Source organism: Sceloporus undulatus, chromosome 1 (genome assembly GCF_019175285.1).
Source record: "Sceloporus undulatus isolate JIND9_A2432 ecotype Alabama chromosome 1, SceUnd_v1.1, whole genome shotgun sequence".
In the NCBI taxonomy this organism is placed as follows: domain Eukaryota; kingdom Metazoa; phylum Chordata; class Lepidosauria; order Squamata; family Phrynosomatidae; genus Sceloporus; species Sceloporus undulatus.
The window spans coordinates 352,073,957-352,093,501 of NC_056522.1; the positions used below are offsets into that span (position 1 = coordinate 352,073,957).

Below are 19,545 nucleotides of genomic sequence, written 5' to 3' on the forward strand. Positions count from 1 at the left end.
CATCATCATCATCATCATCATCATCATCATCATCATCATCATCATCATCATCGTTCTGAAGGCAGAATAATCTGTAACAGCATTTCTCAAGTAGGAAAGGAATACTTCTGAATCTTTTGTGTTCTTTACCTGAAACTTTCCAGTTTGTTCTATTGTTGACTTCTATTATTGTGATAAAATAAGGTGATGTCATGTTCTGAGAATGACCCTCATCCTCAAGAGTGAAATAGAGAGGAAGTTTTGTTACTGGAAATTTCATTCGCAGAGCCTGAAATTTAAAGTTATATAGAAAAAAAATGGTGTTAAAAATTATGTTAGTGAAACTGTAATAATCTTTTACAATCTTTGTTTCTATCCTGCATAGGTTTTAGTGCAATGACATGAATGTTACCCTTGCTAAACAGGAGGAGGACGCAGCATTTTTTGCAACATAACTCTATTTCTAGCGAAGTCTCAGTGGTGCAACTATTTCAGGGCTGCCTTTTCACTGATAAAAGAGAAATTTGAAGTAGCATCATCCTGCAGAAGGCAATAGTTCCAAAAGAATGACACTTTCTGAGGACAGGCCTAAGAGTTTAGTTTCATACCAAGGCAATGATGAGAAATGAAAGGAGAGAGTATTTGAAATATGGTATCTAAAAGTGTTCCTTCAGCAAGCAACGGGTCCCAAGACTGTGTCATAGCCAAGGCCAAGAGCCCATGGAAACCAAAGTACAGTACCTAGTAGGAGCAACTCTGAAGTCAGAACCATTGCCCAGTCCTTCTGAATAGGGGATGTCTGCCTAAAAACCTGCATCTTGTTCAGGGAATTGCCAGGAGAGGTCTTTGACTCCCAACTCAAGGGCAATTAACAACAATAAAGGTTATAAGCAGCACTTTGCATTGAGTCTGAAAACGGACCAGTAGTTAATAAAGTCATATGCTCCCTGTAATTCACACACACACACACACACACACACACACCATTAACCTGGCTGCAGCACCCTGGACAAGCTAGAATTTCCATACAATTTTGAGAGGCAGCCCTATGCAGCACATAGTAATCCATACAAGATGTATCCTCATCATTTGCTCCAATAGTGGCTGCATCCACACTGGAAAAATAACTCGGTTTGGCACCGCTTTAACTGCCCTGTCTGAATGCTATGGAATTCTGGGAGTTGGAGTTTGTTGTGGGGTCCAGAGCGGAGCCCACTGGAGGGCAGTTAATAATAACATCAAGCACCGCCCTATGGTGGGTTTTGTAGTTTTACAAGGTCTTTAACCTTCTCTGTCAAAGAGTTCTAGCGCCTGACCAAACTAGAAATCCCAGGATTTCTGTAAGATGGAGCCAGGGCAGTTACAGTGGTGTCAAGTTGCTTTCTTTCCACAATTTAGATGCACCCCAGTATAGATCCCTGGCTATACTGAAGACGTTTGGCCTTCCTAACTCGGGCCCCTCTTTACAAGGCTGCATAAATCATATCAGATAGAGAGTTGTGTCTTTAGGGAGTGATGTTGCAAAGGCAAACCCCCTCTGAACCAATCTTGCCAAGAAAACCCCATGATGGGTTTGCCTTAAGGTCGCCTTTAGAAGGAAACGACTTGAAGGCACACAACAACAATGACGCAGAGGGCCACCCAGGAAATGTTGGAGCTGTCCAGAACAGCTGCTGCTTACTACGACTTGAATGACGTCGCCTCGACATAAGCAAAGCAAAACCCCACAAAATCCAAAACAATACCCCACAAAATCTCCGGGGTTTAAATTAAGGTACTCAGGAAATTTAAATTCAATCAAATCGTAGCCTTCCTGCCATTACTGTAGAAATTAAATGAAATTTGCTCCTTCAGCCTTGGAGTACAATACCAAAAAAAGCATCATTTTGCTGTAAAAATATAGTTGCATATATACACACACTTTTTTTCTACACTTCTATGCTGTAAATTTCATATTTAACATACATAAGAAGACTTGCTGTTGTTGATGTGGACCTTCAAGTCGTTTCTGATTTATGGCGACCGTATCATGGATTTGTTTTTATTAGTTGTTTGTTTGTTTCGTTTTGTTTTTGGCAAGATTTGTTCAGAGGAGGTTTGCCATTGCCTTCCCTTGAGGCTGAGAGAGTGTGACTTGCCCAAGGTCATCCAGTGGGTTTCCATGGCTGACCAGGACTTGAACCCTGATCTCCAGAGTCATAATTCAATCCTCAAACACCATGCCAGCTTTCAAACAAGAAGACTACGGCTGCATCCACACTGGAGAAAAAATCCGGTTTGGCACCGCTTTAACTCTTTTCTAGAGCGGAAACTCCAACTCCCAGAATTTTATGGCCTTGAAACAGAAAAAGAGTTAAAGCGGTGCCAAATCGGGTTTTTTCTCCAGTGTGGATGCAGCCAGTGTGTTGGGGACTCATTTGGGTGCTCTGGCTGCAGGATTGCTCTCCATGGTCCTGAGTAGCAATAGCAATAAGCGCTAATCGGTGCGCTTAAGCACTCCCTAAGCGGTTTACAAAGTGTAAGCTAATTGGCCCCAACAATCTGAGTACACATTTTAATGACCTTGGAAGGATGCAAGCCTGAGCTTGAGACCTTTTGCTGGTACTGAACTTGCAACCTTATGGTTTGTGAGTGAGTGGCTGCAGTACAGGCATTTAACCACTGCACCACCAGGAATCAAAGACTGTGGCTGCTGCTTTTAATACTAGATGATAGATGTTAGTTGAAACTCTTCTCTTGGGCTTCTCCCATTGATAGCCTCGGTTGGGCCCTTTTACTTGAGCCATTAGAGCAGATGATGGGATCCCTGTTTCAAAGGACAAGCAGCAATTTGTGCACCGCCACCCAGAAATGGCTTCCTATTTTCAGCTACTCCCTGAAAAAAATTTGATTCCAAAAACATTATTTTGGTGTTCTCTCAGAAGAGACCACTTCATAAACCCAGAACAATGAAGTAGTTGGTGCGCCAGCTGCAGTCTACCTTTCTCAGAAAGGATATAGCTGCAGTTATCCCTGATCAGGTAACATCTGGGATTGATGACCTAATGTGTTGGATGTGGAATTTTTCTTCTGAAGACTTTTTGAAAAATGTATTTAGTTCAAAATACAGATACCAAGATATTGAGGGCAAGTAGTCATTTTCAACATATTATATTGAATATATTTACTACCAGTCCATTTCTGACTTCAGTTCAAAATCTGGTGCTTACCTTTAAAGCCCTATATGGCTTAAGACCCAGGTGCCTTGAAGAAAATACCTTTCCATCCATATGTATTGAGATCATATTTGCCGGCTCTTCTCTAAATGTCCTTACCATGAGCAGATGGCAATGCTTCTTGATTGCAGCATTCAATTTAGGAAATTCTCTGTTCAGGTAAGTTCTCCTAGAACTAACCTTTCTATCTCTTTGACACCAGGTCAACCTCATTTTTATTTACCCATCTGTCACTTATTATATTTAGAGCTGACTGATGAATTTTCTTTTTTTTTAAAAAAAATGAAAAAACACTATCCTGAAAGCAGAAGGCTTTCATGGCCGGCATCCATAGTTTTTTGTTGGTTTTTTGGGCTATGTGGCCATGTTCTAGAAGAGTTTATTCCTGAAGATGCCAGCCACAGATGCTGGTGAAACATCAGGAAGAAACTCTTCTGGAACATGGACACATAGCCCAAAAACCCACCCAAAAACTATTCTGGAAGCTTTGCTTCCACTATAGAAATGTATGTAATATTTATACATTAATTTATTCAAATTGTATAGCATGCAGTGCTTACCTTCTCCTTACAATCTGAAAAGGCAACAGAAAATGACACCTTCATATTTGAGGTACATTTACATTGAGCTCGAGTTGTCTTGTTATCACATTGCTTGTATTTTCCAGTAGTCTAAAAGAAAAAAAATATACAAATTAAATAAATATCAATTTCTGCCATGATTCTGAGATTCTGAGAGCATGGCAATTTTCTGTTTTATTTACACAATGGAAAGAACAGTAAAACATTAAATATAATTCATATAAAGCAGATAGTTTATATATTGTTGAAGAAACATATGGAAAAAGGAAAATGCAAAATGTTTGGCATAAATAGCTTATTGCTATACTGTTGGGATCTACATGATTAGAGATTACAAGAACATGGAAAATGTTGGCGCAACTTTCATTTGGATCCTGGTGGGACCGTGTGTTGTGAGCTGATTTTGTAGAAAGAAAAAATACTTGTAGAATCCAAATGGCTGGAGGAAACTCCAAAAAGTGTTGAAAAAGACAGTTTTCATACTGTTCATTCTCCTTTTAATTAATCAATAACTGAGTTATAAAAAAAACTGAGCAAGAGTTATCAAATGGTACATCTTCACATCAATCATCATCTAGGATTTCAGATTTTTGATACCAATAAAAACCTAATTTTGGGATATAGCTATATTTAAAACAATGTTTGTGTTGCTTGGTCCATGATGTTGCTATTTTTGTTTTGTTGTATTTTGAGTCCCTCCTCCCTCCTTTTATGGTTGCACTTATTTGTTATGATTGCTTATTGTCATATATATATATATATATATATATACTGTATATGGAAAATGCTGATTATATGGTGAAGTGACTATACGATTGTTTCCAAATATGCCCTCATCTCCATCCCAGTGCTACATGACATAGACAAGGATATGGAGTGGCCACTAGAATATTAAAACACGACTATCTTGGACACATATTCTGTGCTTATTTTTCCTTGATTAATAGTGTGAATACCAATTATGTTGTACACATGGGCAGCCAACAGTGATAAAGTATGTAGGAGGTGAGAGCAGGATGAATGGGCTCTGAACCAAATTCTTTTGGGACAGCATGCATGCCAATCGTTGGGTTCCATAGAAATATCCATCAAGTAGCTGAGTGATAAAACTGCTATCTTTATGAGATGTCTTTTTCAATTACATAGATTTGTTTGTGTGTGAGTATACAATGAAAATGTGTGAAAAGCAGGTTTACAAAACAGCAGTCTTAAAAAAAAAAGCATGCAGTCAAAGGTTCTACAGGAACAGTTGTTCTGACTTACTTTTGATCTTGCAAAATAATCTCTCATTCTGGGTTTGCTGGGGTCAACATTGTAGAAGTTTTCTGTGAGTGGAACAGCTATTCCTCTGACAGATGGTGGCCTGTAGTTTATCTGAATGAAAGAGAATACTGACTGAAATAGCTATGATAAACAAACTGAATTAAAGGAGCCCTTTGAACAGTAAGTCATGTTGCTGTTGTGTGCCATCAAGTTCTTTCCAATTTATGATGACCTTAAGATAAACCTATCATGGGCTTTTCTTGGAAAGATTTGTTCACAGAGGCATGAGAGAGTATGACTTGCCCAAGGTCACCCAATGGCTTTCTATGGCTGAGTTCCTGGTTTCCAGAGTTGTAGTCCAGCATGCAAAGCACTACACTACAATGGCTCTCCTTTAAAGGATCAAGTGAGCCAAACCAAGCCAAACAAAAAAACAACAATGCAAAAAGGAGTCAGGAGGCAGATCAATGATTCATGCAGAATCCCAAGCTATGAGTTCTTTTAAGGTTGAATAAACTTTCACACCCTTTAGCAGTATAAGTGAAAATACAAGGGGGAAAAAGAAGTGTGCTTCTATAATCTGTAGTCTGGAAAATGCTATAATTGATCATTTGGTATGACAGACTTTATAACAGAAAAAAATTTAGATCCTTGAGGCTCCTACTTGAGAGGTTTAATTGCAATGATAAATAAATCTGTCGCTGCCATCTTTTCTGAGTGTTGACAAAATTAATAAATATATTAAAACTACTGGAGAAACTAAAGGGATACTGATGCATACACCATCGTCTGTGCCATAACTTACACGTAAGTTAGCATAACTCTACTGTGTCTTTTGTAGACTTGGCCTTGAAATTAGTCCATATTTGCCCCTTGCCTATCCAGAGCTTTTAGGAAAGAGCAGAAATGCAGTGCGAATGAACAATATGACATATAAAGTTCAAGACCCTTACCGGCAGATGCACTAAGTGTTTGGAACCCACTGAGGCATTGTACTTAGGAGTAGCCACATCAGACAGCCAATCCTTTTCAGTGATTTCAAAAGGCAGAACGTAGTGCATTGTTTTAAGATAGGAGCAGGAATTCTTCATGGTTAAGACAACAGTTGCGACATCGCAAAGAAGGGATGCATACGAAATCACCACAGCTATGGAGGTTTTACCCTAGGGATATTTATTAAAAGCATAACATTAATTTATTTCCAATATGAATGAACAATTATCTTCTCACCACATAACCTTCTCCATGTAACCATGAACCATTGAGTCTTGCCTTACCACTTGTTTTGTCTGCATAGTATAAATGCAAAATATATAATGGGGAGAGTTCAAGAAACAGCATGCTTTTGGAATCATTCAAAACTATGTCACAAATATCTCACACATACAATCCATCTTAATACCATTTGTCTACTATACTACTGCAAACCTATCCATGCCACCATTATCAACTATGCATGCTCAATGGGCATAGCTCCTGCTGTTTCCATGCCAGACCACCATGATGCAGGAAAACCAACAGCATTTAGTATATCCTGTGACAAAAGCGGGCAGGAAGCTGGGTTGTGTGTCTATACATATTACATCTGACAAAACAATAAACCTCTTTTTCATTGTAGCTTGTGCATAACTCATAGGGTGAGTAACAAATTTACCCTTAGAGCTGGACATCATGCTAATATGGAGAAGAGGATTTTTCTGCAAGGGATCTATCTGCCAGATCTGTATGCAAGGTTCTGTCATGATGATCTGATGATCTGATGTAATGATGATATGGTGGTATGGTGATATAGTGTTAGGATGAATGCTGGTTTATCGAGAGAGGAATAGGAATCTTGTGGCAAGCCAAGCTTGGGAAACAAGGGAGGGAGGAAATGGCTAGAGGTGAGAGAGCTTTGTGGTTTTATGACCCTGTTGTTCTTGCAAGCAGATTGGGGTTGTAAACCCGGGATGCTCTCCTTTCTTATGTGTGATTGAATGATAATGCAGGAAAGGAAAGAGGAAACAGGTAACTTTGGGCCAAATTAAAGTTACTTTGGGTCACTTTGGAGGTATGCTGTTTAAATGATACATGCATCTTAAGAGGCCAGAAGCTGCACCAAAGCCACGCTCTAGTCCAGGACCGGAGCATAGCTTTGACGTGGTTTCTGGCCTCTTAGGACGCATGCATCATTTAAAGAGCATACGTCCAAATAGACCCAAAGCAGATTTATTTTGGCCTGTCTGTTTGGACCCTTTGATCCAGATCAAAGGCTTGGGATCTTAGCTGGGGAGGGGGGCTGGATGATAAGAACTCTTAAGTATGATCCAAGGAGAAAACTTTTCAGTTCCGACACAAACCCTGGACAGAGGAACTTCTGTCTAAATTTCTGGGATAAAATCTTTTGTTTTAATCACATCAAGATGTTCTCTTGGTTATTGGGAACTGAGTCCGCCGATCTTGCTTATCAGCCTAAGCAGAAATGTGGAAGATTCTGAATCTCTACTGCACAGGGAGTCCTGTCAACCCTATAGACTTAAAACTGGTTGAATACTAATTTCCTATTCTCAGGCTGCACCAGAAATGGAGATTACTACAGTTGCTGAGTCAATGTGCTTAGAGAACAGTGTAGGCTAGATGTTACATTTATTTATATTTTAACAAAACATCTTGAGAAAGCTAGGTATATATTACCTGTTCAAAAAATTTACTATGAACATTGATACGAATTATGTAACTGTCACTGTCATCCCAGTAGTCATCTGCATCCACATCCAGGAGAGTCGGATTTCCAACCAGTACTCTCATAAGTTGCCTATGGAATATCTGATAGGCTGTGGAATGAGATAATGAACATAATACTTATTTCTTCTCTTTCCTTTATCTTGGTCAACACCGCACAAGAAAAGCATGCTCTGAGAATACAGTTAGAACAAAAACAGCTGAGCATTTTGATGGATTCCAATGTAATTTTCTTTCATATATACTCGTATACATCCCAAAATATTATGTGAATGAAAAATCCATATTTATGTGGTAGGAAATAAATGTGACCAGAATGTTTGGTCCATATCAAATAGGGTAGTTCTCCTGGTGGTACTGCTTTTATCGGTGGAGCTAGGAGGGAGAGGTCATTCACCGTCTACCAGCAGCCGACCCTGTGCATCCCAAAAACTGCTCCAAAGCACCGGGAAACCATTGTTGAGGTGGCAGAAAAAGACAAGGCTCAAATGTGTTTTTGTGCATGACAACACTGCAACCTAGAAAGAATCAAAGCACCAGAATTTTGTCTCTTTGTGTGTGTTTCTGAAGTGAAGTTAAAACACATTTTAAATAGGGATCTGCTAATAATTTATCCAAGAAAAAATCAGAAGAAAAACAAAGTAACAGTATGACTTAACCTGTTAAGAAAATAAGCTTATTATTTATTGATTTGTATTTTAAATGTGTTTGGATTAACAGAAATTAATTCAGGAGATGTTTGGCTGCACCAAAAGAGGACAAAAATGAGATGGATGCCCAAGCCCAGCCAAAATCATGTGTGCTTATCTCTTGCCCCCTTTGATTTACTACATTTAGGAAGAAGGGACTGTCAGATTGAGTCCAAAATGTACTACATGCAACATAGAATGGGTACAGCCCCAGCGTACGGTACAAGAGTTATTAAAGAAAGCTACCTTGGAATACCAACTGAGTGATGATTAACCTGACTTTCTTCACTGTCTTCACTACTCTCAATGTATTTTAGGCTCTGTTAAGTGGAGTTTGGCTGCCATGTTGTTTTCAAAAAAGTCAGTTATGCATATAAACATGGATGCAGCTAGAAAAATACATTTTGTTGGATTTCATTTCAGTTAAATAGCCAACAGTGAACATTTTCACTGAAAGTACAGGAAGTGCACAGGAAGCGTTTTTCATTACATAGTATAGACCCTTACATTTGTTTCATAAACAGTACTGATGGCAGAAATATAGGTAGAAAGATTTTGAAGACCTTACCTACATTAACTGGAGTTACTCGGAATGAGAAATTTAGATGTGACCCAATATCCAAGTATTTAATTGCATGGAGAGGTAAGTCATCAAACTGTTGTATTGTATATCTACATATGTCAACAATAATTTTCCATTTTCTTCCATTCCTTGTGCCAAAGTCATACAAAAACCACTGTCCACTTGGAATTGGTTTGTCTAAAAGTACTTGATTAGGCATCACGGCATTTCCTAAAGCATTGGTGTCATCCAAAACTGAAACAATTAAGAAACTGCTTGAGCCTGGAATTACCACAGTTTTCTCAACATCCGTTGCTTTAAATATATCAACACCTGGAAAAAACATTTAAAAGTAACAAAATGTTATTGACATTGCACAAAAATGAGAAGCTGTACTTACTGAGAATATTCATTCTTGGATAGTAGGAGGAATAATCCACCACAATTGGGTTTAACCCCATGTCCCAAACAGACTAGGCAGGAGATTATGTTCTTTTCCCATTTGATCCATTAGACCCCTTCCCTGCTCAGCCAATATAATTATCTAGCTCTGTCCCAACCTTCCCACAACTAACTAATCTTGAAACACTGTCTTACTATTGCCTATTTAAATATATATATTCTCCCAAGGGTGGATGTGGATTACTTCTCCTGACATCCCAGAATGAAGATGCTCATTAAGTACAAACATCTCATTCTTGGCATGGCATGGAATAGGAATCCAACATAACTGGGATTTACCCAAGCCCCCAAATTAGATGGGAATTCTATGGTACATAACCACCGCTTGAAGCACTGTTCTGCCAAAAGCAGCCCATGCTTATAGCTATTGAGTTTGTAATGTTTAATAAAGGTAATTAGTTCTTTCCATCCTGCTACATCACATACGTATATCTTGCAAAGATGCCAACACTGTATAAGCTGTATTTGCAGTCATCAGTTTTGTGGAATGTGGCCACACATTATCCATCATGCTATTACCATTTTTGATGTCCTCTGACTTCAAGTCCTCAGACTAAACAAGACAAATAATGCCTCAGCATGCCTAAAGTGAGTAGCCTGGGATTCTGGGAGCTGAGGTCCAAAATCCCTTAAAGAACACAATTTGAGGACCACTGGTCTATGGCCCTCACTCAAACAGAGAAGACAGTGTGTCTGTCTTGGCCCGAGATTTTGCCATCGCACCTAGTGCATTTTTTAAAGGAATGGGAGGCCATGGTACTAGATTAGTTTCGTGGTAAGGCTGGAGCCAGAGAAACCAAACAAATTCGCAGGAAAAGCCAAAGTCTATACTGTAAGGAGAGTCAAGAAACGAATATGCCAACAATCAGAAAAACAAATGATTAGAATTCTCACTCATCCCATATCATGTGAGCTACACACCTGAAGCAGCAAGCTGAAGGCGATATGAGTAACTGCCGGTGGCAGGGGCCAAAACAGTTAATGTATTTGATGTAGCAGGGCTATCAGTTTTAAATTCAACAGGAAAGCGATCCAGTACATCTATAAGGACACATGATGCAAAGTGTCGAGTAATCGTCTTCCTGAATACCTTATTGATTAAACCTGATCCTCCTGGCCTGGATTTAAAAACATAATCATATTTTACTATCTTAATAATGATGTCAAACTACATTTTAAATGCATATAAATGGCATGTAGTCTCATGTTTCTCTTGACACTTACCAGGTTGATAAAACCCACACATCCTAAAGAATCAGCTCATTGTTTTTGCTCCTTGGTCTTCCTGGCTGGTTGCAGCAAGAAGGGAGCGTTTATTAAACTTAATCCAGAGGATGCCATGCACCTCCTTATGAGAAAAGGCAATATGGCTGTCATTATTATTATTATTATTATTATTATTCAACAATAATAAGTAAAAACAGAGTAAAACATATAAATACATGTGTAGTCTCTTTCATATTCTATATGGCATTTCCTTGTCTTTACTTCCATAGTCAATATTGTTGTCTTTTTTACTTTAACATTCTTAAATATTTCCCCCTCCCAACAATACGGCTGTCTTAAAGAAATTGTTACTATAAAAATTTGGCACTACTGCAGTCGCCATGCAAATCTGTTATTCTGGACCTCTTGCATTGACAATATTCTCAAAACCATTCAGCAGCATGCAAAGACCTTTTTATTGACCTAATCCTAGTACTACAAGCTGTTTTAACTCTTTCAGATTCTCTTACATTGGGGCTAAACAGATGGGCTAAAAGGTGCCCCTTCCAAAGATGGATTGGGGCCGCGACAAACAGACACTGTGGCCCTAACCCACCTTGAATCTGGCCAAAAAAGGAGTGGAAAAGATCTGCTCTGTTTTTGGCCAGGGAAAGACCAGCTTTTCCTACCCCCCTGCAGCCCAAAGCTGGCTCCAAGACAGCGCAGCTGAGTGTGGTGTATTGGCAGCATGGTGGTATGCAGAGTGTACATGCCATGCTGCCAAAGCATTTTGAAGCTGCCCACATCTGGGTGGCTGCTCAACTTCCGGGCAGCTTCAGGGTAGCGTGGGAGTGTGCAGCATATAAATGCCATGCTCCCAAGCCATCCAGATGGCAGCTTTAAAGGACCATTTGTTCCAGCCCTTTGTTGTTAATTGCCTTCGAGTCAGCTGATGGCAATCTTGTGAGGATACATCACCAAGATCCCCTGTCCTCCACTGCTATGCTTAGTTCATGTACATTCAGGCCCATGACCTACCTAATTGAGTCTATCCATCTGGTGTGACAAGAATGCCCTCCACCTTTATTGGCATTCTTGTTTTTTCCAGTGAGTTGTGCCTTCTCATGATGTACCCAAAGTATGACAGTCTCACTTTGATCATCTTGGCTCCAAGGGAAATTTCAGACTTGATCTGTTCAAGGACCCATTTGTTTGTCTTTTGCATGTCCACAGTATCCTAGGCACTCTTCTTCAGCACATCTCAAATGAATTAATTTTATTCCCATCTACTTTCTTCATTGTCCAGCTCTCACATCCGTACATGGTAATGCAAAGGTGTGGAGGATTCTAACTTTAGTGCTCAGTTGTATATTTTTACTTTTTAGGATCTTTTCTAGTCCTTTCATATCTGCCCTCCCCATTCCTAGTCTTTTTCTGATTTCTTGACTGTAGTCTCCTTCCTGATCAATGTTTGATCCAAGGTCCAGGAACTCGTTAACTATTTCAATTTCCTCATTATCTAGGTTGAATGTGTGTACATCCTCTGTGGTCATTGTTTTATTTACTTTATGTTCAACATTAAGTCTGCCTTTGCAGGCTTTAGTCACTGTTGTTTCCAATATTCTGACTGGATTCCTCTCTTCATTTACTTTTTTAGTTGACTCTTGATCTTTTGAGAGGTAGGAGGCATGGTAGACGGAGTGGTCCAAGAGCGTTTGGCAATCTTCAACATCAACGGCAGAAACGGGATCAATGCTGGTGTTGGAACCTTAGATTGGATTCACTCGTAGATTGGATCCAAGGGATCAGACTCCACCTCAGTTTCAAGAGCATAAGCCATTTGTATGACCTGCTTGGAGACATGGACATCGAGAGCATGAGATCTAGCTCTCAAAAAGTCCAATGGAGTCAAAGCAGGTCATAGTTGATAGAAGACACATCCAAGTGCAGAGATGGAGATTGTCATAGGCTGAGGATTCAGAGGACAAGGTGTCTGGGCTAGAGTCGCAGTTTGAGGCTAAGCCTGAAGCTGAGCCGGGCCCTACGGGCCCTAGCTCTGCCATGTCAGCTCCAGCAGAGTCTGTGCTCTGTCAGGAGGCTCAGCAATCAAGCCTCCCTGCAGCAGAGATCCCAGGCATAGAAGATATGGAGGAGGAGGAGGAGGAGGAGGAGGAGATAGCATGCCTCTGCCGGTCATCAAAAAACAGTTTGAAATCCAAAACCTAATCCTGAAGTAAAACTGAAAGTGATTCCGAGAGCAATCTACATTTGATGCTGCCAGTGCAGTGGATGAAAAGGAACGGAGATAAATGAGCTGGGATGCTAGGGGTGAAATAAGAGGTGGGGGAGCTACTGCCAAAAATCTGCCTAGAGATTCCAGAACATTTTGTGTGGCTCTGCACAGGTGCAGGAAGAACTATTTGTGTGATTCACCGAGACCACAAAGAAGAATACAACTTGTGAGCTGCATGAGACCACTGCACCCCTTTTTGCATCTTAATGCCACCCCAAAATTGTGACAGAGTACATCATTCTCTTCCCATTACTTCTGGGGGAAAAAGATATTGCCTTGTGGTTAAGTTGGAGGGATGTAGAGAGGAAGAATACATGCTAGATCAGTGATGGTGAACCTATGGCATGTGTGCCAGAGGTGGCACTCAGAGCCCTCTCTGTGGGCACATGTCCCATCGCCCCAGCACAGAGTTTGCCAGAGTTTGTTACTAGAAAGCCAGAGGGACATGGCACTTTGCAATAAATAAGTGGGTTTTGGGTTGCAGTTTGGGCACTCGGCCTCTAAAAGGTTTGCCATCACTGTGCTAGATGAATGGACACTATTAAGGAGGTCATGGGTATGAATTTACAGGAACTAAGCAGAGCAGTGGAGGATAGGGAATCTTGGGTTGCAACAACAATGGAATGAGGAGATGGTGTGGCATCCTCCTGCATCAGAGAAGCACTACAGGTGTTGCCAGATTTTAATGGCTACTGCAATCGTGGCAAATCTAGTGGCCAAGGCATTTAAAATTTGTTCAGTTTTCAAAGTAGTGAATAAAATTAACTCAAAATAGATTTTGCTTGCTTGTTTCTGCTTGCTGGTTTTACAGTTTTTATGCCACACTCTAATTATAGTGTTGCTATAGTAACACTATAGTAAAAGTTTTAAAAATAACTTTTATGTACCTTCTTATAGGACTTTCTTTGTTGATGGAATAAAATAGTATTTGTTGTTGTTGTTAAAATAAATAATGCTATTCATATTCTGGGATGATTTCCTAGGTACAGCCCTTCCCATTAAGTGTCAGCTAGATACACATTTCACTTGAGAAAACCATGAAAGGCATGTAGCAACCTGGATTCTATTTTCTGAAAATTCTGAATGCGGATTCTCCTTTCAGTTAAGCCTGGACAGGTAGTTTGTAGTCTGTGATCCTTAAAATTATAACGTTAAAAGTTTGCACCTCTCATTTTTGCCTCTGAAATAGATGTTCTTTCTACACTGGAGAATTCCTGGAACAACTGGTTATTGCTTGACAGATAACTCGTTGAATACTTGCTGTTATTGGTATTTACCCATATATAAATGCTTTGCCTACTTGCAGACGAGTGAATACTACACTGGGTACTGCTGGAGTCAAAGACTCATGGTTACAAAAGATCATCTGCTCTTCAGTGACATACTGTGCTGCCAAAGCAGCATTAAAACCTAAATCATCCTCCTAGAACAAAATGAGAAAATAAATTATTCAGTTTCATCATGTGCAGATATAGATCTCTCTAAACTAGTTTGCCGGCATGATGTAGCATTTTGAGCATTGAACTATGACTCTGGAGACAAGGGTTTGAATCCCGGCTTGGCCAAGTGAACCCACTAGGTGACACTCATTGCCATCCTCTCAGTTTCAGAGGATGGCAGTGACAAAGCACCTCTGAAGAAACTTGCCAAGAAAACCCCATGACAAGTTCTTCTTAACCAACTTAAAGGTACACAATAATAACAAACTGGGGGGGGGGGGGGGATGAAGCCTTCAACTTATCAAGATCTTTAAAATAAATTATTTTAGTTTAATATTAGTAATAATTTTAATAGATTTTAATAATTTCCCTTCCCCACAACCATTCCTTCTCCTTTTGTGTCGTGTCTTTTTAGATTGTAAGCCTGAGGGCAGGGAACCATCTAATTAAAAGTTTGTATGTACAGTGCTGTGTAAATTTACAGCGCTTTATAAATAAAGGTTAATAATAATAATAATAATAATAATAATAATAATAATAATAGCTGGAGGGGACAAAAACACTTGAAAAATGCAACCCTATTTGTTTTCACAACTGAAGTGCCCTTGAAATGGGTTGTTACTATGTCTGAATGCTGATTGTATTGCTGTGATCAGCATTCTGGTCATCTGTTTCTGCCCAACTGATGTTGATGATATCAATATGAATGTGGATGGTATTAATGTCAAACCCTGGCTATTGAAAGTGAAGCTGCCTTTAGAATTTGCAGCCTAAATGGGGGTAGAGACCGAATACAAAGAATGGTTCAGGGCAATGATCAGTGATCTAGAGACAATTCTCCCAAGAAGGGCCTGATTGTGGCATACTTGCTTTCTGACCCCTTGACACACAGAGCAACTTCCACTTATATGTCCTTCCGCTAGACATCTGAGGTACTCAGAATGTACACCCATCAGAGCACTCTTACCCTCAGAGGATATTAAATAATATGCTTTACTATCAAGGAGACATATCCATCATGGCTGGGCCCATATGGACAGATATTGGGGCAGGGGGAACATCCAAGAGCTCTATGAATAAATAATAAATAATAAAAATTTTATTTATATACCGCCCTTCTTAGAATCAGGGCGGTGTACAGCAAACATGGGACATACAACAATACAACTATACAAAATTGGTTAAAACAATTCAATAAAAATAATACAATTCATAAAATTCATGCCGGCAAAACAGTGCTGACCACAAAAAGGGGGGGGGGGGGAAATATTCTGGGGCTGAAGTCGGGGGTAAGCTTGCTCGAATAAGTAGGTTTTTAGCCCCTTCTTAAATTGGGCTAGGGAAGTAGTTGAGTGGAGCTTGAAGGGCAGCGAGTTCCAGAGGTTGGGGGCCAAGATGGAAAAGGCCCTCCTAGAAGTGGAAATATATTTTCCCTCTGGAACTCTTAGCAATTGCTGCCCTGATGATCTGAGTGTGCGGGGCAGATTGTACGGGGAGAGGTGGTCCTCCAGGTACCCTGGGCCCAAGCCATTTAGGGCTTTATAGGTAATAACCAACACCTTGTATTGCGCCCGGAAGCGAATAGGCAGCCAATGTAGGTCTTTAAGGACTGGTGTTATATGACTGGCCCTGGCAGTGCCAGTGACCAGTCGGGCTGCCATATTCTGCACAAGTTGCAGCTTCCGGGTATGGTACAAGGGTTGCCCCATGTAGAGCGCATTGCAGAAATCCAGACGAGAGGTTACCAGGGCATGTACAACAGTTTCAAGGTCCCTCCGGTCAAGGTAGGGTCGCAGCTGGTGTATCAGCCGAAGCTGATAACAGGTGCTCCTGACCATCGCATCCACCTGAGATGTAAGGTAGAGCGACAAATCAAGGAGCACCCCCAGACTGTGAACCGAGTCCTTCACGGAGAGCGTGATTCCGTTCAGGACGGGTGGAACCACCGCCAACCCTGAACCGGGAGAACCTATCACGAGTACTTCCGTCTTCTCTGGATTCAGGCTGAGTCTGTTGTCCCTCATCCATCCCATTACCGACTCCAGACAGGCCACGAGAGGAGAGACGCCAACCCCGGTCACTGCATCAGTCGGAGACATAGAGAAGACTATTTGGGTGTCATCAGCGTACTGATAACCCCTCGCCCCATGTCTCCGGATGATCTCTCCCAGCGGTTTCATGTAAATGTTAAAAAGCATGGGAGACAGAATGGCTCCTTGAGGGACCCCAGATGTAAGGGCCCTCTTATCGGAGCACACATCTCCCAGCTGCACCATCTGGGACCTCCCGGAGAGGTAGGAACGGAACCACTGGAGCGCAGTGCCCCCAATTCCCACCTCCGCCAGGCGCTCCAGAAGGATACCATGGTCTATGGCAGGGGTAGGCAACCTGCGGCCCGCGGGCCGGATGCGGCCCGCCGAGGCCTTGGGACTGGCCCCAGCCCGGTCCTGCCGCCGATTGCTGCCGGGGCCTTTGGTGTCTCGCGCAAGGGGCATGGTGGGGCAATTGTCTATAGAAGCCTCAGAAACATGCATTTATATTAACATTTTTTTTAAAAATCAGCAAATTTTTTCGCATGACCTCCATTTTTTATTTAAAAAGTGCCCTCCATTTGAAAATTTTGTCCTACATTTGTCCCAGTTTATTTATTTATTTAATTTTTTAAAAATTTATTTATTTATTTATTTATTGGCTTCGGCCCCCCAGTTGTCTGAGGGACAGCAACCCAGCCCCCGGCTCAAAAGGGTTGCCTACCCCTGGTCTATGGTATCGAAAGCCGCTGAGATGTCCAAGAGCACTAACAGGGACACGTTACCCCTGTCCATGCACAGACGGAGATCATCGACCAAGGCGACCATAGCAGTCTCAACCCCGTAACCTGCCCGAAAGCCGGTTTGAAATGGGTCTAGACTCTAGATAATCCGTTTCATTCAAGACCAATTGAAGCTGGATTGCAACCGCCCGCTCGATCACCTTCCCCAAAAATGGCAATAGCGAGATTGGCCGATAATTATTATGCAACAGGGGGTCGAGGGAGGGCTTTTTTAGTAAAGGTTTTACTATGGCCAATTTCAGATTAGATGGAAATTGCCCATCCCTCAGAGATGTATTAATAATCCGATGTAACAATGAGGTCACAACCGGCCCCCCCTGTGCCGCTAGCCATGAGGGACAGGGATCGAGAGAGCAAGTTGTCTTCCTAACACTTCCAAGGATCTTGTCCACATCCTCGGTACTGACAGACTCAAACTGATCCAGAATAACCAAATTCACGGAAGCCCTGGATGCCTCTACTCTAAGTTCTGCTCTAAAGCTGGCCTCAAGACCTTTGCTTATCCGAGAGATTTTATCCGCGAAGAAGTTGTTGAAATGGTCACAGCAGGCCTTAGAAGGTTCAAGGATCTGGATCGGGGCAGGAGGGAGCTGAGTTAGCTCCCTCACTACCCTGAACAACTCTGCCGGACGCGACTCCGCGGACGCGACACGTGCACCATAGAACGAATTCTTAGCTGCACGTATCGCCTCTCCGTAGTCCTCCAAAAGGTGGTCTAGGAGAATCAACGGAAAAAGCCAAGCGAAGCCTAACAAGGAATACTAACCATGCTGCTGCTCCCATGGCAAGAAAAATGGAATTGATGGAGAGAGTCTGAAGCCAACTAAAGCTTGCACACTGAATTCCACACAAAATTACTAAATTCTGGAATATTCTGATTACAGCTGAGTGCAGGCAGAAGAACCGTTTTTGAGAGTGATAGAAACCACAGAGATTAATCCAATTGTGATCTTAACACTAGCTTCCTGCTTTGTTGCATTGAAAGATTGAAGAATCATCCTCATAAAGCAGCAATTACAATATATAAATATTATCATTAGCACATTTATACAAAATGTATACATATTAATTTTAGCTTCATTCGCACATCAAAAGCATACCGTACCTTCAATAAAGTGTTCACATCCACCACAGATACTACTAAATCATCAACAGATGAACCGTTCAGACTAATATGATTTAAAGTTCCCAAGTGGTCAAAGTACATGCTGAAGAAAGCTGACTGTGTAACTCTAAGCCTGGCATACCTTCGCTTGCCTCGGAAAAGAAGAAAAGATAATATAAACAGAGGAGTGCACCAAATCCTGCTAATTGATTCTCTCAGGGAAAGGCAGAATATAAATAAATTATTATTATTATTATTAAAATAAAGAGAATGAATCTATTTTAGAAGAGTGATTTTTAGTAGCTCTGTAGGAGGATCAGTATCTGCCCTGGTCAGAGCCAGTGTGGTGTAAAAAGTCCTGATGATCTATGATTTGTGAAATTCAGGTTTAACTCCCTCCTGACTTTGGGTCAGTATTTATTAGCATAACCTATCTCAAAGCTGTCATGAGGGGAGATGGAGGGACATATGTCACATTGAGCTCATGGGAGAAAAGACAGGATAAAAATGTAATAGATAAATTATTCAACCAATATTCTGTGTAATAAGGAAATAAACTGTTTAGATTAGGAGGAAATAGATCTAAACTACTGAGATATTTGAAAGACAAGGCAACAATAATAAGATGCCGTAAGTTGTTTAATGTCTTACATGTAATGTAAAGTTAAGATAAACTGTTTGGCCAGATAATGAAAATATAATGTTCCTCCTTAACGGGAGGGTATCTCTGTACATTTACTACTTCGTCTATTGTATTACTTTGTCCATTTTAATAAAATAGCCAAAAAGATCTTTATGTAACCTGCTCATTCTCCCATGTAAAAATCCTGAAATTACAATGCTTAAGAATGCTCGAGTGGGATGTCGATGCTAACTCTGCCTGTTTGGGAGCCCAGGCAACTGATACAGATCAGCTGATAAACAGCAAAGAACTCTCAGTCCCTCCATCTAAAGAGATGGATTGGGGAACCACACCTGTTTCAAGAGACAAACAGAGGAAAATTAGTGGGTTATGACACACTAAATGTGTCATAAATAATTATTTGGTTTTTTCAAATTTATTTAATAACAGGTGCACGGATCTTGGTGAAATATGGGAGACTGATCCTTTCCATGTATAGATGGGATGTCATCTGAAATGTTTCCTCTCCAGTATGACAATTTTATGAAAAAAAATTAGGAATTTTCTCCCAAGAC

General features: G+C 40.8%; 1 protein-coding gene across 1 annotated transcript in view; it reads right to left on the reverse strand.

The window, feature by feature from the left end:
- The window catches only part of CATSPERB (cation channel sperm associated auxiliary subunit beta), a 61,114-nt gene that overhangs the window by 14,120 nt on the left and 27,449 nt on the right, over positions 1–19,545 (reverse strand). Inside the window, exons 10-18 of the mRNA XM_042438664.1 lie at positions 18,349–18,500; positions 14,249–14,394; positions 10,394–10,590; positions 9,017–9,343; positions 7,712–7,851; positions 5,992–6,201; positions 5,039–5,149; positions 3,755–3,865; positions 130–268 (exon numbers count right to left, since the gene is read on the reverse strand). Of these exons, the coding sequence (XP_042294598.1) occupies positions 130–268; positions 3,755–3,865; positions 5,039–5,149; positions 5,992–6,201; positions 7,712–7,851; positions 9,017–9,343; positions 10,394–10,590; positions 14,249–14,394; positions 18,349–18,500 (1,533 nt within the window). The remainder of the gene's footprint in view (positions 1–129; positions 269–3,754; positions 3,866–5,038; positions 5,150–5,991; positions 6,202–7,711; positions 7,852–9,016; positions 9,344–10,393; positions 10,591–14,248; positions 14,395–18,348; positions 18,501–19,545) is intronic.